This window comes from Ascidia mentula, chromosome 8 (genome assembly GCF_947561715.1).
Source record: "Ascidia mentula chromosome 8, kaAscMent1.1, whole genome shotgun sequence".
Lineage (NCBI taxonomy): Eukaryota > Metazoa > Chordata > Ascidiacea > Phlebobranchia > Ascidiidae > Ascidia > Ascidia mentula.
Genome location: NC_138573.1, coordinates 4,217,665 through 4,243,482, shown reverse-complemented (window position 1 = coordinate 4,243,482; position 25,818 = coordinate 4,217,665). Strand labels below are relative to the sequence as shown.

At 38.1% G+C, this 25,818-nt stretch overlaps 6 protein-coding genes across 8 annotated transcripts; 5 read left to right on the top strand and 1 right to left on the bottom strand.

Moving 5' to 3' along the window:
* The first annotated feature begins 696 nt into the window (after positions 1-696).
* On the top strand, positions 697-3,397 carry LOC145910899 (cytosolic Fe-S cluster assembly factor narfl-like). 2 transcript variants are annotated; one of them, XM_082998115.1, is made up of 7 exons: positions 697-1,043; positions 1,111-1,202; positions 1,263-1,490; positions 1,608-2,000; positions 2,059-2,214; positions 2,442-2,586; positions 2,852-3,397. In XM_082998115.1, the coding sequence occupies exons 1-7, from the start codon at positions 843-845 to the stop codon at positions 3,071-3,073; spliced, it is 1,437 nt and encodes a 478-aa protein (XP_082854241.1). In that variant the 5' UTR covers positions 697-842; the 3' UTR covers positions 3,074-3,397. The 2 variants fall into 2 exon arrangements, with proteins under 2 accessions (XP_082854241.1, XP_082854240.1); XM_082998114.1 differs by having other exon boundaries at positions 2,442-2,628.
* A 412-nt stretch (positions 3,398-3,809) lies between these two features.
* On the top strand, positions 3,810-5,913 carry LOC145911834 (uncharacterized). Its single transcript, XM_082999274.1, has 6 exons — positions 3,810-3,933; positions 3,996-4,096; positions 4,179-4,343; positions 4,491-4,654; positions 4,846-5,003; positions 5,203-5,913. The coding sequence occupies exons 2-6, from the start codon at positions 4,008-4,010 to the stop codon at positions 5,629-5,631; spliced, it is 1,005 nt and encodes a 334-aa protein (XP_082855400.1). The 5' UTR covers positions 3,810-3,933; positions 3,996-4,007; the 3' UTR covers positions 5,632-5,913.
* A 703-nt stretch (positions 5,914-6,616) lies between these two features.
* On the top strand, positions 6,617-7,905 carry LOC145912712 (glucose-induced degradation protein 8 homolog). The gene is made up of 4 exons (XM_083000271.1): positions 6,617-6,833; positions 7,022-7,204; positions 7,325-7,522; positions 7,597-7,905. The coding sequence occupies exons 1-4, from the start codon at positions 6,633-6,635 to the stop codon at positions 7,765-7,767; spliced, it is 753 nt and encodes a 250-aa protein (XP_082856397.1). The 5' UTR covers positions 6,617-6,632; the 3' UTR covers positions 7,768-7,905.
* A 239-nt stretch (positions 7,906-8,144) lies between these two features.
* Positions 8,145-12,827, bottom strand: LOC145912711 (long-chain fatty acid transport protein 4-like). Its single transcript, XM_083000270.1, has 13 exons — positions 12,473-12,827; positions 12,166-12,369; positions 11,783-11,971; positions 11,437-11,636; positions 10,960-11,191; positions 10,045-10,246; positions 9,640-9,773; positions 9,448-9,560; positions 9,295-9,381; positions 9,097-9,234; positions 8,731-8,898; positions 8,359-8,505; positions 8,145-8,302 (listed from the first exon to the last, which is right to left on the bottom strand). The coding sequence occupies exons 1-13, from the start codon at positions 12,496-12,498 to the stop codon at positions 8,145-8,147; spliced, it is 1,998 nt and encodes a 665-aa protein (XP_082856396.1). The 5' UTR covers positions 12,499-12,827.
* Positions 12,828-12,983: 156 nt separating this feature from the next.
* LOC145911668 (BET1-like protein) lies at positions 12,984-14,276 on the top strand. 2 transcript variants are annotated; one of them, XM_082999079.1, is made up of 4 exons: positions 12,984-13,160; positions 13,359-13,450; positions 13,757-13,813; positions 13,895-14,276. In XM_082999079.1, the coding sequence occupies exons 1-4, from the start codon at positions 13,142-13,144 to the stop codon at positions 14,060-14,062; spliced, it is 336 nt and encodes a 111-aa protein (XP_082855205.1). In that variant the 5' UTR covers positions 12,984-13,141; the 3' UTR covers positions 14,063-14,276. The 2 variants fall into 2 exon arrangements, with proteins under 2 accessions (XP_082855205.1, XP_082855204.1); XM_082999078.1 differs by having other exon boundaries at positions 12,986-13,160; positions 13,347-13,450.
* Positions 14,277-16,731: 2,455 nt separating this feature from the next.
* LOC145910826 (potassium voltage-gated channel subfamily KQT member 1-like) lies at positions 16,732-23,229 on the top strand. Its single transcript, XM_082998035.1, has 16 exons — positions 16,732-17,085; positions 17,288-17,379; positions 18,186-18,353; positions 18,553-18,643; positions 18,947-19,073; positions 19,617-19,695; positions 19,811-19,881; positions 20,404-20,514; positions 20,768-20,832; positions 20,896-21,006; positions 21,080-21,180; positions 21,396-21,668; positions 21,736-21,811; positions 21,886-22,021; positions 22,162-22,241; positions 22,490-23,229. Exons 1-16 carry the CDS (start codon positions 16,891-16,893, stop codon positions 22,583-22,585), a joined length of 1,872 nt encoding a protein of 623 aa, XP_082854161.1. The 5' UTR covers positions 16,732-16,890; the 3' UTR covers positions 22,586-23,229.
* Positions 23,230-25,818: the final 2,589 nt, after the last annotated feature.

Below are 25,818 nucleotides of genomic sequence, written 5' to 3'. Positions count from 1 at the left end.
CTGAATTTGGTATGTTATGGCTAAAACACCAAATTTTGTCAGGAAGGTAGGAACTTATGCAATAAAGCAAGGTTGTGATTTGAAATCTCATGATTTGTTCCGGAAATTACGTGATGAGAAAAACAAAAAAGAAACCTAACCAACAAAACTCAAGAACACGAGCCGTATGTTGTAAACAAGTCTTACGCCATCAGTGCAATTTGCCGACTGGGCTGGAGTCACTGATCTCTATTTGTTTAATAAAGATCAGTGAGATCAGTGGCTGGATTTCACTTTTCGCAATAGTCCTCTGGCGCCAAATGTGGCAAAAATAAAATAAAAACTAAATAATGGGCTTTGACCACCAGGTAACATATAACATAAGGATTTACTAATCTTTTGAGGGTGAGGTACAATTAAAGTAACTAATTTTTTTATTTTTATGATCCTAATTTTATTTGTATGGTCTTATTTTTACAAAAAAACAAATCGATGTAAATATATGAATACGGAATGATAACCAACTTGTTTCTAAGATGGTTATTTCTATTGCAAAATACGTACATTTAACATATTAAAATCATATTTTTAGGTTTTTAGCAGAAATGTTTGTGCTACTTTCCGCGTGGTGCGCTAGAGGACTGTAAAGTAAAAAATATTACTCAGCAAAATTTCTGTGTTTCTCTGAGTTTTTGTGTCATTGAAATAAAAAGCAAACAAAGCGAAGATATTGACAAGTTTTGATTGAAAAAAGTTTCGTTATCATGTTTTTGATAGTGAAACATAGTTTTTTAAGTGTTTCTGCTGTCCAGCAAATTTTACCTTGTGTTTAATTTCACAGGAAAACGCACAACGGCACAAACATGGCATCGCACTTCAGCGGTGTTTTGCAATTAACCGATCTTGACGACTTTATTGCGCCATCTCAAGAATGTATAAAACCTGTACAAGTGAAGAAAGCTCCGAAGAAAAAGGGCCTCAGCAAAATACAGGTCTCTCTGGATGGAAGTTACATGGAGGTTGATACAAAGTCTGGGAAGTCAAAGAAACTACAAAAGGCAGAAGTGGGTGTTGCCTTGTTGGGTATAAGGTGTTCTTTTAATTCCTTTTTTGTTGTTTTTCTGTGTTAAGATCACGCTGAATGACTGTTTGGCATGCAGTGGATGTATAACTTCGGCAGAAACAGTACTAGTCGCAATGCAAAGTGACGAAGAACTTTACAAGTAGGTAAACATATCTGACACACCTTTGTAAGAAAACCTTTGTAAACATAATTTTTTCAGAGTTTTAAACCTGAATAAAACAGCCACAGACTCGGAGAAAAAGATTGTTGTTGTTTCCATCTCGCCCCAAGCTCGAGCTTCATTGGCAGCGAAATATAAACTGCATGCAAAAGAAGCATCAGTGGCACTCACAAAGTTTTTTAGAAGCATTGGTGCCAGTTATGTACTTGACACCACATATGCTCGTGAGCTGGCCTTGCTACAAAGTGCGGAAGAGTTTATGGACAGGTGTGATGATAACACTTGTTGTTATATTAGTTTTATTATTATTTTAATGGAGTCTCTGTATTTATTGCTCGCAAGTAGGTAAACACAATTATCAGGTAATATATTCTTTGTATGCAGGTTTAGGAGCAGTAAAGAAAACAAAAGTCTTCCCATCCTAACCTCTTCCTGTCCAGGATGGATTTGTTATGCAGAAAAAACCCATGGTGAAATGCTTATTCCACATATCAGCTACATAAAATCACCTCAGCAAATTACTGGCACGCTTGTCAAGGAACTTGTATCAAAACATCATGGGGTGACCCCAGATTTTATTTACCATGTGACTGTAATGCCATGCTATGATAAAAAGTTGGAGGCTTCCAGACAAGATTTTTACAATGACCTGTATTCGACCAGGGATGTTGACTTAGTGTTAACCTCGGGTGAAGTAGAAACAATGCTGAAAAATGAAACAAGGTCTTTGCAGGAGTTGTTATTGGATGTTGATGCGGTTGAAAAACATCCGAAAAGGTTTGTTTGTCATACTAGCGTAGTTAATTTTTATCAGCAGTAATACTATCTTCCTTAGTTTAATTTCGGAATTGGAACCGGCACGCTTGGATAATGGGGAACTGTTGAATCATTCAGGAGGTGGTTCAGGAGGTTACTTGGACTTTGTTTTCAAAAAGGCTGCCAAAGAGCTTTTTGGTAAAAACATCGATAAAATTGAGTACAAAGCAGCTAGGTATGTGCAAATATCCTATTTTAGTATTTGGAATGCTGGTAGCTTGGTACAGAGGTTTAGTCAAGAAACCATGTTGTCTTTAGAAATTATGGGCCTTAATAACCCTTATGGTTTTCTTGGTGGCCATGTCAAATTTTGTTTTACATTTGTGAATCATGTGCATGGTAACCAGTAACTATGCATGCAAAGAAAATGATTGTGTTTATGTAAAGGAATGCTATTTTTAGAAACAATCGTGATTTTCGTGATGTGACGTTAAAAGATGATGATGGCGAAGTGCTTCTTCATTTTGCTGCTGCCTATGGTTTTCGCAGCATCCAAAACCTCGTGCAAAAAATGAAGCGCTCCAAATGTCCATATCACTATGTAGAGGTAATGGCTTGTCCATCTGGCTGTTTGAATGGTGGAGGGCAGGTAATCAGTTTGTCAGAGTCACTAACAACTATGTAGGCATTTATCACCTTTATATATGGCAATCTTCTGATACTACAGGTTCACTGGGTACACTTGGAAAGCTAAAACACTTTTAACACAGCAACCTTGTAACACTACCTTATCCATTTTTGAAGAGAATCAGTTATATTAGAAGCTATCACCTAAATACTGGTTTTATGCTAACTGTGTCTTTGCAACTCAGGTAAAATCTGAAGACAGTGATCGTGAAAAACAGAAACAAATACTAACTGAAGTTGAGTGTGTCTATGATGAAGTTCCAGCTACTATTCCTGGAGACAACGAACAAGCAGTGTCTCAATACACCCAACTGAAGTCTGAGCCTAATAAACTAAAGCAAACCCTTCATACACAATATCATGCTGTAGAAAAAGATGAGAGCTTATCACTCAATGTAAAGTGGTGACAAAAGAGAAAGTTTGTTCTGTGTTTTTTTTTTTGACTACAATTGTGTTGATTGGTGAATGTTTGACACCACCAGATTTTTTATCCAAATTTCAAACGTTTGGTAAGATCATTGTGCAATAATTGTGTTTGGTATGGTGTATTTCAAGTTGTTCAAGTCGAGACCGTATTTTTAGTACCACCTTCTACGTCTACAATTGATAGAAATCCCAGTGCATAACATCTCATTTTGGACGTAATTCATCGTGACACAGCAGCTACATGTATTGTTTCCGCCTGGGCATTTACTCTTGACTTCCACGCTTTGTGATATGTTTGAAACTGTTCGCGGAATACATGTTTTTCTTTGACAAAACTCAAGAAAAATAAAATGCATTTCTTTAACAAACCAAGTGCATTAGTGCAGTTCCAGCGAAGTTCCACTTTTTGTTATTGGGACAAAGAAAATCTGCAGGCGTGGGTGATTATCGCATTGGGGACGGCCTGCGGGCACTTGTTTTGCAATCTGCTTGTCAATAATGCAACGCCGGCGTGACCATTAAAAATCTTACATGTCTTTCGCCATCATTTCCACTTTCTGTTGGGTACCAGGGCATTGTGATATCACACATCCACCATTGCATTGTCATCAATAATGCATTCATCATATGCGACTTGGCAATTACCTGGGATCTTCAGAGAGCGATAAAAAGGCCAAGCGTCGCACACTGGTATAGGGTGCTGTTTGTTTGCAATGAGGCAGCTAAGTAGGTTAGGGGCGCTAAATTATCTGTAGAGTTTTGCAGTCTTTTCATCTTAATCCATACTCCTAGCCGTGTTCAGCAATAGAATATTAGGTTGTCTGATTTCACGAAGTATTTGGTAAGTCTGTGTTTTATGTCATATTGGTAAATAATAATATGTCTGAGTTTGGGCTTTTTTAGGTCACATTCCCCATGAAGCTACCCTCGATCACAAATATGAACGCTGATTCAAACGGAAACGTGAACTCTGAATCAAATTTTGTCGCAAATGGTACTTCGAGGTGAGGGACGATCGACTCGAACTGACTGTGGTTTATAGTTTGCACCGAACCTTGACAAAGTGGTCGTTTTGTTTGGCAGTAGAGGTGGCAGAAATTCGTCACTGGGTAATTCGCGACGAAGCCGTGGCGAATCCGTTGCTAACGCAGTTGCTGCAGCGACAGGAGGGGATAAAGCAGATGCTCCAAGTCGTTACGTTACTATGAAGAAAGTTGCTGAGGAGCAGCGTCGACGAGTAAGGGACCAACGGTAAATGCGTCTCTTATCCCAAACCATCGTTTTCACGTATGTTATTTAACACTATACAATTTGCTGAATACCCTTTGCCAGCATACCCTAAAACTTTCCTACCAAAATTTTGCAAAATGTGTAAATCTTTGTTCAACAATCGTAAAGGGAACGTCAATTAGAAGAAGAACGCCAAGCCATTGTGACAAGAAGACAAGAGGAAATGAGAAGTCAAATAAGGACTGTGCTTGACACGATATTGGTTGACGTGAGAAAAGACATTCTTCTGTTGCTACAGGAGAGAATTAACGAAGAAAGAAGCGAAATCCAAGGTTTGTTTTGTTTTTGTTGTAGGATTTTTATACAATTGTAAAAACGTGTCCATATTAGATGACGGTCAGATGATTTTCCTACAAACCCATATTGAGATCTGTATCAAAAAACTTTTTTGTAACAATGAGTCTATGACTGATGCCCTCACTTCGAAATTTTAATGTTCACTGACCTAAAGCTTTAAATTCAGCGGAAATGAAAAATGACCTTCAGAAAGCGGAATCTGGTCTTGTTCGTGAGGTGGAAAGACGCGTCACCAATGGAGAACCGTTCGAAAGTCGAGTGACGCGCGTACAAAAAGAGTTTGAAACCAGTTTCAACAAAATCCTGAAGTCGGAGCTTGGAAATGTAAGATTCCTTAAATATTTTTGGACACACAGGTAAAGTTTGTGTTTCGATAAAAGTACAACAACGCAATTCAAGAACCTAAGTAAAATTTGTATTTGTTTTATTGCGGTTCGATTAACATTTGTAATTTGGCAACACGTTGGATGCCTAGACTTCAATCGTTCTTCCTTGCAAACTTTCTTATTTTCTCGTCCCCAAGATCCAAACCGAAATCTTGGCCGAAATGGATTCTCGAATTGGCAGCGAGAAGCGAAAGTGGGAGGACTCGTTCAAACGCGAAACAGATCGAAGAATTCGGACTGCGGAGGAGGCGATTCGCACAGACTTCCGTGTCGGCCTGGAGGACTCGCAGAAACAGTGTGGGGACATTCTATCCGGGATGCAAGAAAGAACTGGAAGCCTGGAGCAAAAACTAACCGATAAGATTGCAGCCATAGATGTGGAGGCGGGAGCCAAGCTTTTGGAATCGGAAAGATCCACGCGAGAACTTATTGACCAGAAACTCGATGAGAGAGATAAAAATATGAAGCAGGTTTTCCAAAAAGAAACCGAGGAATTAAGAAAAGAAGTTACTGAAATGCGGACGGATGTTACCCAGTTGAAATCGAAGTGCTGCGTTATTTTATAAACGTTTATCCTGCGAAATTTGATTGATTTTACTTCATTTATTGTTGGACTTTGACCGAATTGGCAAATTTGTGACATTGTATGTGGGCATAGGCTTCAATCTTACTGTTTTGATTCGCGAGCGTGATCCGACAATGTAAGGAGTATTACGGAGCTTTTGAGGCAAGTTTTCTTGGGGCTTATTGCTGACTTTTTTGTATGTACTTTGTCAATTTATATTTGTTAAAAACAGTTTCGTATAAGGCTAGATATTTTTTCAATGCAATACAAATCTGTATCTATATTTATCCGTAGGTCTGTCCAATATCAATAAATTCCTTAAGGCAGGGTTTCTGAACTTCTTCGAGTTCGTGCACCACCAGGCCATAGTAAACTCTGTGGACCCTCTAACCCCCTGTAAAATTCAAAGACACATGGTGATGTGTTTTTACTTTTAGACAAAGCAGGACAAAATGTGATACAATTACTACCTAGTATCACACAAAATGAACTTCATCCCTGCTCAGCCAAATCTACAGCAAAAGTATATTTGTTTAGTAACATATTGTGAACCTTTCACGAACAATCCTCTGACTCTGTAGACTGTGACACACAAACAAATTTGACTTTCATATGTATAATGCGCAACCCAAGTACGTTGTGTCTCTCCGATTGATTCTGATAATGAGGCCTTTTCCTAGTCGAGTTAAATTAACATTTTGTTTCGCACCCAACTACACGAACGGCTTAATTTGGAGCGAAGCTGTCTATGAAAAGGGTAAAGCGGGCTTTACAAATTGCCTTGACACCGAATAAAGTTAAACAGGTTACTATAGGACCTCTAATAGTTTATGATCCCTCGCTTAGGAACCCCTGACCTCCGGCAAAATCTGAAAAAAAATATAAATTTATTTGGTTAATGCACTGATCTCGCGTTTAATAGAGATCAGTGGGTTAATGTTAATGTTTAATACACATGAGCGAACGGAATTTTAACGGCAATGGCAGGTCTGGCGTTTGTTGATGTTTTGTAATCCAGCCAAGACTTGTGTTTCGGGTTTGTATGTTGTAAAAATGGATGTTCAAATGGAAGAAGACAGTGGCAATGAACAACTCAAAACGAACAAGGAAAGTTGGAGAGATGAGGTTAACAATTCGCACATTGAGTCTGCCGTGATGAATCGTTTGGTGATGGATTATTTAGTCGCCGAGGGGTTTAAAGAGGTATGCATTTTATTGTTGAAAAAGTGACAGTATTACTTGCTATAAATTAGGTTTACATGTAATAGACTATGCCATGTTGGCCACTTTCACATTGAAAAGTTTATAATTTGCTTAAAACGTTGGTTGTATTGGTTTATTTTTCCAATTTTGTTCAAATCTGGTGTAACTTTGTGTTCAAACAACTGCAGGCTGCAGAAAAGTTTGAGGAAGAAGCTGGTGTAGCCACAGGCACAAGCCTTGATGCTTTGAATGCAAGAATCAAAGTTAGGGATGCAATCCTAGCAGGATCTGTAGAAATGGCGGTTTCATTGATCAATGACTTTCACCCAGAGTTGCTGGATGACAACAGAATTTTGTTATTCTATCTTCAGGTAAACAGAATTTGTCTGAATGTCAAGCTGCGTAGTTGTGTTATGTGGCATGGCCGAAGTTGTAGTTGATTGGCAAGAATAAATTACTATTGTAGGCTTTAAATCACCTCCTTTTTTCAGCTTCAGCATCTCATAGAACTGATACGGGAAAAGCGAACTGAAGAAGCTCTTGAGTTTGCTCAATTGCAACTGTCCGAAAGGGTGGAAGACAGCCCAGAATGTTTGTCGGACATGGAGCAAGCTCTAGCCCTTCTAGCTTTTGATAAGCCTGAAGAATCACCATTTGCAGACCTCCTGCAGCCTGCCCAGAGACACAGGGTAGATAACACTTTCACTTCACTCTAGTTTAATAAAACCCAGAAGAATAAGCATTAAAAGCCTATTTTATTAAGGTATGGAGCCATGTAAACAGAGCAATCATGGATCATGAAAACAACTTGTCTTCACCACGCCTTGCCAATCTTGTGAAGTTATTAATGTGGTCACAGGAACAATTAGACAAAAAAAATGTAAAATATCCAAAGATGAATGATATTTCTAAAGGAGAGATATCTTCCAGTTAGCTACAGATCTCCAGTTAACTTACTTTTACTTGTGAATCACATGCTTTTCATTGCTGGTGACTTCAATGGTCATTTGTATTTTTTTCTATATTTGCATTTGTGACGGAACCATTTACATGCCGATACAAGAAAATTTCTTTGAATAAATTGCATATATTTGTATGAAAAAAAGACAAAAAAGGTAGCGTACACACATATTTTGTCTAAAGTGTTTTAATTACACAGAAGAAAAACATCAAAAATAGGACATGACATGAATAATCATTGTGTTTTACATCAACTAAATTATAAGAACACACTACTTGCAACATACATGTATAATTTAAAAGTCAACACATGTGCCATACGATACACACCACTGATCACAAATAGTGTAATTAGACTCTGATTGTTCCATTGGCGATTTTTTCATAGAGCACAGAATCCAAGGGAACATACTTCCCCTGTGACACATCAAGAAAATACAGTGGATCCTTAACAACTCCAACATCAAAACCTTCCCTGCGCAAAGCTACTTTCTTGATTTTGTGTGTTCCTAAAAAACAGAGCATAATTTAATTTGAATGGTGGTAACCCAGTGCAATATCATACCGGTTACTTCCATTTGGTTTGCAAGTCTTACAAACAGTGGCACAGCATAAGAGGGGAGTTCCCTCTTTGCTCCCGCTAAGAACACATCAAGATCAACTTCTCTGTCAGGGTCCATGATGCATGCCATTCCAACTCTACCCTCCGTCCCTGAACATCAATCAGGAAAAGATTTACACCAGAATAACTGCTTGTCTAAAGCACTGATCTAATTGTGCTTTTATATTAGGAAATTGACAGAAAATATATTTCTGGTGCAAATATATTGGGAGTTAATTACTCGAAATAGAAGACCCAAAGCTAATAAACTAATATGCCAGTATATGTTGGTTATATAGGATAATTTTCACAACATAGTGGGATAAATTAACCTACCGAACACTTCAACCCCATAAACTCCAACCATATGTTGATTGTGAAGTACTTTGGCCAACTCAGCTTCACACTCTGCAGTTGAAACATTCTCACCTTTCCACCTAAAAGTGTCACCTGTTCTGTCCTTAAAGTACATGTTTCCGTACTTGTCCATTGTCAATACATCACCTGAAACAACATTACTTTAAGTCATCCATGAACATGTTTTTGTGAAGTGAAAAGCAGTAATATGCATATGTATACTTTAATTTCAGTCCCAGCAAAGGGTTCCATCAACTTGTCACAAGTACATTTTTTCAGATATTGCCCAGGGACAGTTAAACTCTTATATGTGCTGATGTAGGATCTGCCGCAACAACTACTAACCTGTCATGAAGACACTGTCACCTTTTTGGAAAACATCAACTGCTACTTTTTTCTTTGATGCCGATTCATCAGCATATCCATCATAGCGCTGTGTTAAACTTTTCGTGATAATTTTCCCCACGAGCATGCCAAATTCACCTAACAGTATGAAATACTGTTTTGAGACTGCAACACCATATCAAGCACTTTCAATATTACCTGGCTGGCATTTCATGCAAAGACCATCTGGTCCACGAATAAGTTCTTTGTCTTCATCAATTTTCATGAGCATTAATGGGTATGCACCTAAATAACCAACCATAAGTGTTCATTGGGTAGAAGTTTTAACTGGTATCTAATTTAATAACCTACTTGGTGCTATCATAGAAACAAACCCACACGATCCAACCCGACTGTCAACATTCATCATGTTGGCGTTACCCTCTGTGGCACCGTAAAATTCAGCAACTTGGCTGATGTTAAACCTGAAAAAGCATAAATGCAAGTTGGTTTGAAGATTTACCATTCCAGTAGTTCTGAAATAGTTTTAAAGCTAAAACCAACCTTTCAACAAAGTGACTCCAAATTTCTGGCCTCAGTCCGTTGCCAGTGGCAACACGGACCACATGATCTTGATCAGATGCCTTGGATGGTTGGGCAAGAAGATAGCGGCATATTTCACCAATATATAGTATAACCTGTAATCAGTCCACACATCAGTTCATATACACACTAGTGCAAATAAGATAAAACATACACAAAGTAGACTGTGAATCCAATGCAAACTTTATTTCTAATGAAATTAATAAATAAAAAATGGACTTTGACTGGGACCAACACGATGTTGCATAATGACTATGCAACCTTTACAAAATTAGACTAAGGACTTTGTCCAACAACACCACAATGTGATATGTCAAAGTTCTCTGGAAATAGAGGGACACCCTAAGATGAAAATGCTAAACTCACTGTGCAATTATACTTCTTGCAATCAGTCCAAAATGCACGAGCAGAAAACTTTGATCTTATTGTTAATGGAATTCCATGGCACAGACATTGTCCTAGCCCAACAATTCCACCATTAGAATGGTACAGTGGCAATGAGCAGTATACACTATCTGTTGCCTTGTAACCTAACATTAAATGGCTCATGGTAGCCATGTAGTAGTATCTGCAAGGTAAATAAAAAAATCATTTAAGTGTAAGTATTTATGGCCAACACTTAAGCAGTAAATATAAACATATTGCTACTTTGTATATACATATTGCTACAACAAGTTCAGCTTTGGGGAATCGCTATTTCCTAGGAATGAGGTTAAGTTTGTATGCATTATTTGCATATTTCACCCATACTGGTTTTATTTTGTGTCATTTGTCTGTCATTGACCCATTTTTTTAGAAATGTCACAAAAAATAAAAGCCATTTCGGACACAATGTCCCAAAGGAAATTGGCTGGTAGATTATTCAAGTTGCTTAAATTTTTGCGAATGAAAGTATTATACCGTAAATGACCAAAATAAATTGAAAACGTCCTAAATTTTTGCTGGCATTTCGGCCATTTGACAGAAATTTTTTAGTGAAAAAAAACCCTGGGTGACCCATGACCTAAACACGCTGTCAGCAATTCTTTGCATGACCAAAAGTGCTATAATGATTTGTGAAGCACGTCAATCACCATTGTATAGGCATGTTGTGCCCCTTGTTGGTAAAGGTGGTACTCGAAACCTTTTCAAAAAAACAACACAATAAACATATGTAATCACATAATAATTTTCACACAATAACATGGTGATGTTGGGATTTTTTGCATGTGGCACCCCCAAAAATTCTGAAAATCTGTCACCTGTGTTAGCACGCAATCCTGTTATATACTGTCCGCTTACCTAGCATGAGTAATTACTGCAGCCTTTGGCAGACCAGTGGTGCCTGATGTATAAATGTACAATAGTTTGTCGAAGTAAGAGGCCTCCTTAGGTACTCCGGGAGAAAGACGGGAGCCATTTAAAAATGCCTCATCCAAATCAGAAGCATCATCCATGACGGTTCTATCACTTTCATTGCACACAGAAAAATACTTGAGTCCACTTTTAAGCTGGTGTTTCACATCTTTTACAGCTGTAAATGCAATAACAACAGTTTAGGCTATGTATTTTGCTTTGGCTGCAATGCCTGTGACAAGTTACATCGTGTTATCAAATAGTTTGTCAAACCACTTCCCAATCAGTCTATATAACAACCAACCAACAAGCCCAGATGTTTGTAAATTTTAATGGAAAGTATACCAAACATTGGTAATGGTTAATAATGAAATATACGGCCTACAGTTTGCATCTTGTATACAAAAGTATAATTTTTCATACCTGTTTCTAAACAGCCAGCATAGATTAAAGCTTTACTAAAAGATATATTAACACAGTGCGCCAATGCATCACTATGGAGGTTAAAATTAATTAATGCTGCAGTTGCTCCAATCTTGGCAAGACCAAGCCAAATGGCAACAAACTCTGGTCTGTTACCAACATAAACTGCAACAACATCACCATGATTGATTCCTTGCATTCTAAAAAGATATGGTCACCAAGTCAGTTTTCTTGCAAAATAAGAGGGTGCGAATAAATGCTTACCACAATAGTGTTCAGCACTTTTTTTGTTTTTATTTTATTTCTAATACATAAAAAAATGTTTAAAAAACAGCAAAAAAGTTACCGAAAATAATTGGCAATGCAGTTGGACTTTTCAAACAGATCCTGATATGTCCATACTACGTTTTCCCATTGTATAGCAGTCTTTTTCGGATGGCACCTCATGACCTCATCAAATATTTTGGGGATTGTGCGGTTGTGTTTAAGGTTTCTTTGTTGATAAAACTTAAATGTGAGCAATGCTTTCAATGCCCTGAAACAAAATTTCACAAAAAATTAGGCAACCAGTGAAAAGTAAGCCAATTTCATTTATTTCAAAAACTACTGCATAAATAAGGAAACGGTACCAATAAAACAGGTTATTAAGCTCGGCATTAAAGTAAAAAGGTAATCTCTTTAGGGTTAACTAACCTATTCAACATCTAATTCAGATAACAGTAGACTTACCAAAGGTCTCTTTTTATTGTATGCACAAAGACATCAGCAAATTTCCAACCTCCTGTTGCCAAGTAGATTGCCAGAAGCATTGTAGAGACAAGAAAAGTACTTGATACAACATACATGTAGAGGCCAAGGCCACAGGCTGCATAAAGCAGGATTGATCTGGCCATTAGTAAAAAGCCTTTGTCCGTAACAGTGTAGAAAAATGCTCTACAAATGTAGCATGTTATTTCTTGTCTTGACTATTGTTTCACATTGGAGTAAATAAGAGTCAGCAATACCAATGCACGCAATTGGTTACTATGAAACTAACCTGAGTACTCGTATCGGTGAAAGCATCAGAACGCAACTATCGACTAAATGTGGAGTGACAGAAGCAAACGCCTGGGGTCAAAGGTCGACTCGTCGTAACCATCAGTTAGTTAATTTTTGTTACGTCGCAGCCGAGCGGTACCGGTCCCACAAAGAACAATCTGTACAGTAATACAGGGTGGTGCTTGTACCACTTGAGGTTTGAGCATGATCTGACTTAAAATCGACCACAAAAAGTGACGTTGTATCGAGTGGAATCAACGGGTAACATGAAAAGTTATATCTGATCAATGTTCTTCCGTTGTAAAGCCCAATGTATAACGTATTTGCTTTGCAAGCAACATATGTCATAAACTCAATCAACCAGAACAAACATGCACTTTATAAATCAACAGCGCATGACCAACAAATTTCTGTTTTGTTCATAAAAAAACCTAACCTAAAATAAAAACTTTGGCTACAAAATAATAATTTGCTTGTTTTTGAAGCCGTAACAGAAACACATTGCTTGTTGTTCCTGGTGTGTTAAGCCACAAAAATTGTATCGACTAACTAATCTACATTTGTCGCTGTAGCCAAGTCAAACCAACAACAAGATTTTTTTTGACAACAAGACAGTTTCTCAAAAGTTGTTAATTTTGTGTCGTCGTTGTAATTATAACCAAGCATCATGGCTGATTGGAACAAAGGTATATACACGTTTGGTGTTTTGTTATATCATAAAAATATACGATAAACTAGTTCCTTGTTAGTACGAAGTTATGCCCTGTTAGTCTTACCTGATTTAATTGCATGTCTGAAGAATTGATCAATGAAAGGGCGATAAAAATGGATGTTGTTTGGTAAAGAAAGTAAAACGTTGTATGTGAACACAGGGTTTATTTCAGATGACAAAAATCCAAATAGAGAAGATATTATGGAGGCTGAAAACAACAGGTTGGCTGACCAGCTTTCTGGCAAAGTGTCTCAACTGAAAATGGTTTGTACTGGTTCAGTGATGTTCACTGTTTTTGTCAATTTATTTTGAAAATTTTCAGCTAAATTCATTCTTTATTATAGATAAACTTAGTAGATTCAATCTTATTGGTTGAGGTCTCATTGCTCTGACAATTATGTGTGGCCATAAACGGGTTGCCTACATAAATAAATAAAAAAAAATTACATTTTTTTCTGTCAACCTTTAGATGTAGGTAACTTAATTCATAGCTGCCATAATCATGTGCAAGGTTTAGGTTTCCTTCAAAAAAATTTTTGTTTTCTTATAACAGGACTTGTTTTATTGCAGATAAGCCTTGATATGAAAGATGGAGTTGAAGATGACAACACTTACCTTGAAGGCATGGTATGATCATAAAAAACTATTTTAATTGTATTTATTTTACCCACCATGTTGTAATGTTTTGTTTGTTTTCTTCATCAAAAGGGATCAGACTTCATGAGCACCACTGGACTGCTTGGAGGCTCTGTTACCAGGTTTTCCAAAATGATGGATTCAGGTCGTGGAAACCGTCGCATGATGTGCTACATTGTTGCTTTTCTTGTTGCGCTTTTCTTCATAATTTATTATATAGCTACACGATCTCGCTCCTGATATGTCTCCTTGTGTATTTGATGTTTTGACAACAACCTACACAACGATACACAGGACTAATGCCATTGGCACTTATGTGGGAGATGTGTACTGTGGATATATATAAACTTTTATTTGATTTTGAAAATGTGATTGCAGTTTACTGTCTATCTATGTTCATGCGCATACACAGAAAAGTGCAATTATATATATATATTGTTGGTGTAGTACAGTGTTTCCCAAACTTGCTTGCAGTGGGGATAAACAGCATATGTGTTGTGCTATTTTAATCCAGGCGAAAGTAAGCCAGGACGCTATTCTGGTAAAAGAATTCGTTCCGGTAAGAGTTTAACGGGTGACGTGTCTCAAATGGTCATGGGAAACCTGAATTTAGTGATTTATTCTCTTTATATAATATACGAAAACACAATGATGGATTTTTTTCCTGTAAATTTAATCGTTTTTAAATTTTAACTCTGGAGCAAACCCAAAATCTTGTCGAGAAAGAGAGAATTCACGCCGGCCAATTTCAACGTTGGAATGACATGCTACTGCAAAAGCCTGCTTCTGCCTCGTTCTATAAAGCAACCAGAACTCGGATAATTTCCCAAGTAATTATTGCATTCAAAACTGTAACCAGCTTCATTAAAACGGTGCATTACAACTCTGCAATAAGTTCCGAAAGAAAGAAGCGAATGGACTAGACTGGATTTACAATGAACACTGGGCTTTTTCAAGCTCTCCATGTTGAGAGCTGATTGTTCAGTAATGCCACGTGATATTACGAACCGCTCGAAGTAATAGAATACAAGAACACAAAATACAGGATATTGTCAGCCAGGACACATCGAGGTTATATGTAAACTGGATATAGGTGATTCACGTGTGCTGTGGAGTCACTGGTTCGCACGTTCTGGTGCACACTAACGGAAGGTGGTCCTTCACGTGTAATCTGGGACGCATTCAAATGGTTAGTTTATTGCAGAGGTAAAAATGTATCCTGTGATAATATTTTATATGGTAAACAAGATATTAAATTAATCACCTTATTCAAGAACACTCGATGTATTGATCATTTGGGTCGAAAGTTGCGAAAAAAAATATGTATCTGGTAACGGGGCTTGCAAATGCTTGTGCAATGCCGCAAACGAAATGAATTATGCAGTACATGTGCAAAGCTGCACGCAAAACGTTACGCAATATTAGCACTGGTTTCTGTGACGTATGTTACAACTTATGCAATGCTGCACACAAAACATTACGCAATATAAGCACTGGTTTCTGTGACGTATGTTACACTACCAACCCTGGAAAAGGTTTGTCGTTTGTGCGAAAACGACCTATTCCGCATAAGACATAGGACGAACTTCAAATTTGAGATCACGAAAAGTAGTGTTTGTGGCTTTTCGGTCGCAAATAAAAATTCCTTGTAGATCACAGGCAACCATAACCAGATGGTCATTTAAAAAATATAAAATAATGCAACACTTTTCCTTCCCAGGTAGGTTCAGCTTACGCTGTATGCTTTACAAACTACATATATATAGCCTTCCCGATGACGTATACTAGGCCTACACTAGTTTTTTAAATGTAAAGTTAAATCTGCACCAACTTTATTCTCTAATCGCGGCCATGCAAAAGAACAACGTGAACCTCACCAAGTAAATATAAAACAACGTTGCGGCACAGTCAATCATTTATTTACGCGATTCCAATCCGTTTTGCGATGTCATAAAAGAAAATCGCAGAGACGCACTATTCGAGTCTGAAGGTTGGCCCTTTTTTAGGGATTTTTTCAGATTTGGCTTCGGATCACAAAAATATGTGTTGTGTGGGTTCGGGTTTGTGATGGTTCAATTCCGGTTCGACTACTTGCTTGAAAGTGTTTTATTAATTTTGACAAACATTCGTTTTCCCCAAGGAATTATTGTTCTCCTTGTGGGCCATAAATGATTCATTGGGTGAGCCAAACAAAGTCACTCCCTTCCGTATTGCATCCATGGATTTTTATTTCTCTTCACTGGGCATTCCGGTTTAATCTCGTCTAGAGTTTTTATCAAGAAAGCACTTAAGGCGACCCGCTGTTGCGTACGTCGGAAAGTCTGTCCGACAACCTAGATATCAGCGTTTGGAAGGAAATATACCAGGACTGTTTCTGCTGCTGCCGAGATGTCTTTAGCAAAACAAACAGTTTTAATCATAAAACGGCGCTTGATCGGAACAAAGATTTAACAGCTTTTGTTGAATTTTGCTACCCTTTGTGCTGGGTGATTTATGTGCCGCAACACTTTTCGGATCGTGTTTCATGGAAGCAATAATGTATGTTTGCAATAGCAGTCAGGTCGTACCGCCAGGCAGACGTTTTACATGGTAACGGACACGGACGAACATTGTTTTACAGCACAGATTGCCATAATAACCCATTGATTGGTTTTTCTGACGTTTAATAGCCAATGTTTGTATTTTTGAATAGGGGGCGGAGAGAAATTGATCTCCTGATATCGATTGCAAATTAAACAAAGCTCGGGTTTCGTACAACAATGCCCTCCTTTATGTTTTTTAATGACTGCCAAACTGAAGACGAATATTGTGAACATTTTGCGGCCCAATGAGGATTGCGTATATTCAGCGTTAAGAACCGCTCGACTTGGCAAGGCAGTGGCAAACCATTATTTTGTTTTTTAGTCTGTGTACGTACTCGAAACAATGTATAAACAGATGTGACTGTAGACAGGTAAACTGGATTTCAATCAAGCTAACTTGTTGGGACAATTGACGAGTATCAGGGTTCGTTCGCGTTTTGAATTATTTGGTTTGGCATCGATTTTTATTGGAAGTTAAACAGCGCGATGGAAACAATAAGAGAGGTGCAAGCAAATTCGGAAGACGGCCTTCGGGGAACGCCACATTACGCCACCACAAGCCTGCTTGAGCGAAGATCACAGACTTTTTCCGATGCATCGGTTGTAACGCAGGACACAGAGTCAGGAAACGTGTCGAACGGAATTGCCAGGACACAGAGCACAAAGCAGCGGGATTTACCGGTAGTTTCTCTCTTCAAAAAAAACCCAATTGTTTCGTCTCTTTCAAAGAGAAAATATATGCAGTAACATTATTCGTTAATTCAGTCCACGGCGCGGGGGTGTAAGAGTTCTATGCATGCTTTGCAATAACCATTGGGGGCACTAAAAAACTTATTTTAGAGTCAATAAATGCCTTAAAGACACAATACTCAATTTTTTATAGCATCGAAACTATTCGACTGCGGACCCTCGACTAACACTTTCAAGTTCCAGACAATGTGAAGAAATCATGTACACCCGCCACCTAAGCAGACGGTGAGTACCCACGAAATCAGATGTCCACCGTCAAATATCTTTTGTGTTGTTAAATTTAGTTGAACATTAGTGTGCACCATATAGGCATTAGAGTTTAGTGAGTCAATACAACTTTCTGGTTAAATGAGTATTGCTTGAACGCATCCATCGCGTAATTAAACAAACCCGACATGACTGGTGGAATTCCATTACAGGCGTTACTCATTTTCAGCCATTCGGGGGCATCTCGCCTTTTGCATTACGTTCGCAGGGATCAATACCTACGCGATTCAAAAGTCAGCTCCTAAAAATGTCAGAATGTCATATGTGATGTAGTACACAATGCTTCATAGTAAGGGCGTTTGCGTTCCACTTTAGTTGATTACAAACAGGAGGATAGATATAAGTCCATTGTAAACTTAAACCAATAAGCAGGCAGGATGATATTTAGTCGAAAAGGCTCGACCGACCATATGTTATCCGCCAAGCGGTAATAATCGACGCGCCGAAAAAAGACAAACAGGGCCTACATTAAAGAGAAAGGGCATCATTTTAGCTTGTGGTATGAATGCAGAGAAACGGTTGGAGAGCACGCAAGTGTTAGTTTATATCGACTATAGGTAAACAACAACAAAGTTGCGTTTGTTTGCTTATGACTTTCTGACTTTTGCTTCAGTGTTTTAGCAACTTTGGGTAAGAAATACAAAGTTGTTGTCTGTTTATTGATGACATGAAAGTTTTTGTTACTTTGATAAGGATGGTTTTAGATCCAATACAAAAAAATGTGCATCAGGTTGTTGCCATTCAGTTTGTTGCGTTCTTTTCAGTCATTTTGGTCGTCAGTCGACATTGTCCATGATGGTAGGCGGTGACGTAAACCCAGCAAAGCTACAGCAGAGACGCAAGTTTTTTGATCGCAGGAAGATTCAACAACAGGCATACAACTTTCTCGAGCGTCCCACCGGCGTCAAGTGCTTCGTTTACCACGTGGTAGTGTAAGTTGTGGGTTGTGGTTGCCTAAACGCTATTACAGAGTATAAATTGTTCGTTTCGCAGGCATTATATGTTGGTGATAATATTTCATAATTTTTATTATTGTTTTGCTCGCTCATAAAGTATGCCTCACTACTGGAAATTGCTTTGCCAATGCCACGCAAAAGTGTTTGAAATGTTATAAATAATGCATGTTGACAGATTCATGTTGGTTCTGGTGTGCCTTATATTTAGCGTCCTTTCCACTATCGAAGGTCACGAAACGGACAACGTGCAAGTGTTACTTATCATGGTAAGCAAACTATGCAACACGTATGTTAACAAATTTACATGCAAAGTTGTCCGCCTTTTTATGACATGGTAAAATTTTGAATTATATTCCAATCAGAACACTACTGCTTATATATTCAAGACCAAACCAAATTTAGGAAGTATTTTACCTGAAAGTATATTCATTTCGACAAGCAGCGTACGTTCATGTCAGTATGTCCTTTGTAGCTCCTTAACCGTGAACCAAATATCGATTTGTTCCTAATTCAGTCAAAGGTCATAGCGTGTCTATATTTCATGTTGAACACCGGTTAATTGATTTTAGGAAGCTATCCTTGTGGTGGTGTTCAGCGTTGAGTACGTGGTTCGACTTTGGTCAGCGGGCAGCATTGGCAAGTACAAAGGACTGAGGGGACGATTTCGTTTCGCAAGAAAGCCCATTTGCGTGATAGGTAAGACGGAGACTTGCAAATGCTTGCAAGTGTGAATTTTTGTGCTGATAAGTGCAAGAACAACAACATATTGTATTTTTGCACTTACGAGTTTACAATAAAAACGAGTGTTCTTTCAATTCCTCCCTTTTAACTTTCTATCACATTTTTAAACCTTTTAAACTTTGGAAGTTTAGTTGGCGAATGCAACGACATAAACATGTACGTCCGCTTTGAGAGGGCTGACGTGATGTGCACATATCGGCGAAATTGATTTGCTACCTTGTGTCATCGTTTTTTATTAATAATGCGTTACGGCGACATGAAGTCGCAAATTCCTTCAAGCTCTAATCAATAGAGCACGAGAAAGACACGGGGCTCGTTTCTGCTTCGGCAAAATTTATGTAACTTGAAATTGTACGATCAGAAAAAAACCTGCTGTTTGTTTCACTGTTTCCTGCAGAACTTACGCTGAAAGCTCCATGGAAAAGTGTCGTTTGCACATTATAATATTGCATGTAACGCAATTGTTTATAGTAACAAAATAATACTCGTGTCTTTTAGACCTGGCAGTTGTATGTGCGTCAGCAACTATATTACTGGTCGGAAGAAATGGGAATGTGTTTGCTGCCTCTGCGATCAGGTATGCGTACATTCAACGTGGTCCACATTCAACCGAAGTAAAATTTATAATAATATATTTTTTAAAAGATGTCTTGCTCTACAAATTCAATCGGTATTCGCCTTTTTTTCTGTAGGGGAATTCGCTTTCTGCAGATCCTGCGAATGCTCCACGTCGATCGACAGGGAGGAACGTGGAGGTTGCTAGGTAACTGAAAAAGGAGCATTATTTTGCAATGTCACAATGTCATTCAGCAAAATTTCAGCTCTGGCATTTCTCTTCATACCCTCGAATTTTTTGCACCAACATTACCAATCGTTACGCAACTAGGTAACTGAAAAAGGAGCAGAGCTTCATGAATAGTTAACGAATTAAGAGCGACCGTATCATGTTTTTGCAACAGATAATCGATTTTAAAAAAATGAGTCTGAATTTTGAACGCTTTAGAAAAATATTATCTGACATTTAACAACTTTGGTGGCAGTTATTATCAAAACAAACGCAACACCTTTGTTGCTTATAGACAGGAACGTTCAATGCCAGGACTTCCTGCCAAAGATATAATTTTGGAAATAAAAAATGCCTTGTCAGGCAAATATAGTTTTCTGATTTTTGGATGAACTTAGTCCTCTGCATGATCGCTGTCTCCAGCTTGCATGGGAATAAAAAAATATTCGTTTTTTTCTGAAAAAACTAACTGTTTCAATCGACTTTTACTTATATTTGCAGGTAGTGTGGTTTACATTCACCGGCAAGAACTCATCACGACACTTTACATTGGATTTCTTGCTCTTATTTTTTCCTCATACTTTGTGTATTTGGCGGAGAAACCAAGCATCAGTAACACACTTGCATATATTCATTTATTGTTATGCTAAGTATCATAAAATGGCATTCATTGCTTTACACAGCATGCTTTATAAAGACTGAAACTTTCAAAGCATTTCGGTGCTACCTCAGACAATCCTTCATTATGCTGATTTATTAAACCCGACTTTCACTGTGCACTTTAAAACACTTCTGCAGAACAAATACTCTGCATGAAGAATCCCAGAAAATAGCACTTTTTCTTACATTTTTTTATGTTTCTCAGAAGAATCATCCGATGACAAACCCGGCAAATTCAGAAGCTACGCCGATGCGTTATGGTGGGGAGTGGTAGGTTTTACCCATCTCTAAGCCCTGAATCTTGTGTTAAATGTAACAGGAATTATTTGACAGGTTACTGTTACCACAATCGGGTACGGCGATCACGTGCCGATCACGTGGTTGGGAAAGATCATCGCTTCGTGTTTTTCCATTTTCGCCATCTCCTTTTTTGCTCTCCCTGCGGTAAGAAAATTGTGCAATGTGATGGATAGCAAACAAAACTTCGACGGAAAAATTTGCATCGACGTTTTTTTAGGGGATCCTTGGGTCTGGATTTGCTCTGAAAGTGCAACAAAAGCAAAGACAGAAACAATTTAATCGACAAATTCCTGCCGCCGCGTCACTTATTCAGGCAACGTAAGTTCCTTTCTTATAGTTATTAAAACCTATGTGACCAAAATATTGTCGTAGAAATTACCTATGCATTATGTTTGCAATGTCACAATGTCATTCAGCAAAATTTCAGCTATGGCATTTCTCTTCATACCCTCGAATTTTTTGCACCAACATTACTAATCGTTGCGCAACATTACGACTTACTCGACAAATTTCAGATTTACTCATTTTTTTAGTTGGCGTTGCTACGCTACAACGCCGGACACAAATTGCATCGGCACTTGGCGCACTTACAAGCTGCCGAAAAACCATGAATCGACTGCCAGTGGCAGTGGTCACGATGACGTATTCGAAACGCGCAGCAAAGGTGGTTCTCTAAAGCGGGACCGCCCCTTGTTCAGACTCGGTTCCAATAACAGCAGGAGGGAAGACACAACTCGGCTCTCGAAGGTTAAGGGATTCTGTTCTTGGACGTTCGATCTGCACTTCGAGGATAACCCTGCTAACGAGTACGTAGGTTGTTTTGCAGTGGCACCATCGCCGCTATACGAATGATCACGAATTTATATTTTTTAGAATGCCTGAGTCTTACAAAAACGCTGTCAGGGCGTCGCGACTTCTCCTCTATTTTCTTGCTAAAAAGCGTTTTCAGGTGTGACTTCTTTTACGAGGAAATGTATTGTTAATGTGTGCGTTTCAACTCTGCGGTGGCCTTTTCGTTTGCAGACATCGCGTAAGCCGTATGATGTGCGTGACGTAGTGGAACAATACTCCCAGGGTCACGCCAATGTGATGATGCGAATTAAGGAGTTGCAAAGGCGACTTGATCAAACTATAGGCAAACCGGCCTCCTACACCGACGGTGCGTGACTTTTTTCATTTCTTCAGTAACCGAGCGTTTGCCGGTTGCTGGCAAAACCCTTGGTCAATTGTATTATAGTTGTTTTATTACATGGAACTATAGCAATTAACACCTCTACACAAATGCGTTTAAATATTCAGGTGAATACCTGACGTGTTCTCCAAACACCGACCGGCAAAGGTTTACCGCAGGAGGTCGCCTTCTACGACTCGAACGCTGGGTAAGATTTCCATGTTCGATTTTTATTACATCAAGGCATAACCATAAATAGTACTTCCCAAACTAAGCTACACTTATAACAGTTCATGATATTCATTTGGACGGCGCCCTAATAGAGCGGGTGTGCATGATGTTTAATCATTGACGTTTGAAGTTTTCTTTCACAACTACATTGACAAAACAAACACATACGACCATAATGAAACGTAAACAAAGAGATTCACAGTTTATATCGTTGTACTTTGTTAGACCGAAAGAATGGATAGCAAGGTCGAGAAGATTATTCAAATGATGGAGAAGTTGGAAGCCGAAAGATCAAGCGAGCGAAAAGGCGGAAGCGAGTGATTGCACGGCTTCGAATTATTTTGGAATATAGTTCGCGATGGTTCGGCAAGAGGCGGTCGCCAAATTTTGACAAGGGACATACTTGCGACAGAAAAGTTTCTGAACTCTGTTTTCTTTTTTAATTGGTCGCATATTATTTTTATTCAAATACAAGCTCACATTATATAAAAGGTTTGCACGACTCCAATCAAAAAGACAACGCCGAACCTATCAGGGTGATTTCGTTTGTAAAACGCAAACGTGTCGGTTTGTTGAAAGTAAACGTCGCAATGAAATTTTAGTCATTATATTAGGACATTATAACCATATGCAAATTGCGGCTTGCAATTATACCAGGTCCAGGCCCAAGGGTATTTAATGATAATGAACGTTACTGCCGGCATATACCAGAAACAGCCGGCAAAGTAAAACCACGCATACATGGGTCAACGTGTGTTATTGCGTTGTGTTTATGATGTCATAATGTGCAAGGTAAACAATGTTGCCTGACCGTTGCCTACAAGTTAACGGAACTACTTGTTTTTTTATTGCTCTGTCAGTTTGTTTAAAATACTTTTTTTCTGTTTTGTACCTCCTCAATCTGTTAATTCGTGATTTTTTTTCTTTGACATCCAAACACTGGAAAAATTTCTACCATAGTACAGTGCACCTACTGTTTTTATAAAGATTACAAAATGAAAAAAACACTGATTATAATCTAATGTCGATTTTGCAGGCCATACGAACATACCAAATCAGTGGCCTTAAAAATAACCCAAATGATTCAGCAGTCCCTATATAGAGACATATCAAGCACCCCTTGGGGAGTCATACAACTTGTCGGTTAATAATATTTAAGAACGTTTGTGTCTATTGTTTTTATACGGCTTCTACATATAGAAACAAAAAGTGTGACGAAAAACTACCTTCTTCCATTGATGTCGGTGATTGCACCCCATGTTTCCCGAATGCTTTTCCTTCTATCTTGAGCCCGACAAGAGGATTTGACGAGGAAAAACACAAAGTAGGATATGTTTTCTTTTTCCACGAAGCTCGGTCTGATTCAAAGGAAAGAAAAAAGGGAATTTTCAAGTTTGACAAACATGGAATATTTATAATGCAAGAATGGAGAGTTAGGCCGGCTCTACGCAAACGCTTTGTCGGCGAAATCTTTCTTCATTCCGTGGTCAAAAGATGCGCCAGGATATATGAAACAAAGGTATATTCCGCGGGCTAAAGCGTGTGTGTAAACCGCCATTGTTGGCTGATTTATTTGATAGCGTTTATTATTAAACTCAATATGAACTTGTTGGCGGGTTTGTGAGGCTCGACTTCACGCGTATATTTTCTGACAGCTCAGTGAATTTTGTTTCCTCTTTGAAGCGTTTCGGCATCACGAGGTTACTTTCCTTCCATCTATAAGAAAAATGCTCGCTTAATTGTCCTTTACTTGATTTTTGAGCGCAACCTCCCAGACAGGAATGCAACCATCTAGGTTTAATACGTTTGTGTATTTCGTATTGTAGTCTGCTATGATCTCAATCAATCAATCAATTATTCAATAAAAAAGAAATCAATTATTTACTCGATTTTTATTAAAAATAATTCACTGAGTGCGATGTGCTTCAATTGTCAGTTTATTGTCAAAAAATAACAACACAACATCCAAATTCCACAATCGAAATATTTATTCTTGTGCTTAAAAGGGTATCGCACTAGAAATTTCCGCCCTAAAGTATTTCAGTTTGCCAAATCCTTGTAATGTATTAACATATAAATGGGATAAAACGATGGAAGAGTACAACATACTCACTAGCATTAAAAAATTTTGCTGCATGATAGAGTAATTACAAAATGAAGGTCAAGAGGGAATTAATCTAATTTTATTTTAAATTGTTTTTTGAAAACAACGTTAATTAAATCCCATCAAAAGTAAACTACTTTTGTTCACAATTTTTTTAAAATTAAATTGAATAATTTATAAGTTATTTGAGTACTACACACAAAACATTGTACACTACGTTTGATAGACTGCCATATCAAAATTTGAAAAAGTTTTATGAGTTTGGAAGCTTTGAAAATTGTAATATGACACTGCAAGAGGTTGGCCCACATTTTCGTTTTGAAATTCAATCAAGCGGATCGAGTTTTAAGTGCAGAGAATGAGTGTTGTGTTTAAAATTGTAACAAAAACTTAAGTTTAAACCAAGTGTTTTGTCTAAAATTGTTATAAAAACCTAAGCTTAAACCATGTCGTACGTTACGGAAATATTTTTTCATGAAAACCCAAACGATTTTTGTTGTTGCTGGAAACCTTTTTTTTCATGGTCATTAGCAAAACGGATGTGTGTTGCACATGGGTAATGGACACAAAGCACAAATACATATGTACGTGTTACCTGAGGCCAGAAGTATTGCTTAAAATACCTTCATTGCTTGTAACCACATCTTTATCGCTGTTAAAAAAACGAATTACCAGCGGTATGTCGATTTGGTCACTTTGGTTTAACGTTTGCTTGAGTTTGTTAAATTATGCAGGATATGTTTGCATTCTGCATGCGTGAAAACGCCAAATCACATTTATGTTTACCTGAGGTCAGTAAAATTGCCAGTCAGTTCAAGACGTTTTTTAAACCCTCTTCATTGCTTTTATCCACATCCTTATCGCTGTTCCAAAAAACGTATTACGTTTCGTATTGCGGTTTAGCCATTATTACCTGGGTAACTTGAACCTTATATGAACGGCGGACTTACCTATTAGCCATCGGGGTCGCAATTCTCCGTATTGCGTGCATTCGTTTTCGCACGGGCACGTTATTTAAAGCCTGGGCGATAGTACCATTATACAGGGAGGGCGACAATAAGTTCTGCCTGTGAACGTTCATATACGTTCATTATTAATCCATGAGGTGGATCTTGTTATATGGCAATATCTGCCAGTTTCAAAATATGTATCTGACGGATTGTGACTCCGGTGGCCAACCATATTTACCTTTTTATCGATGTACTCTCGACTGGAAATTCTGCTGTTTTCATTTTAGTTTTTGAGCGACTGAAAAGCAGTAATAACAGCATGGACGCAATGGAAGCAAAATTTAGTCAAAGTAAAATTATCAGAAGGCATGGAATGTTCTTCATATCGTCGTCTCTGTCTGTAAGCACTCGCTTGCCAATAATACTTCACTGTCTGCTTTCTAAAAGCAACATTTGTATGTATGGTGAATTCACAATGACACTTTCAATAAACCTTTACT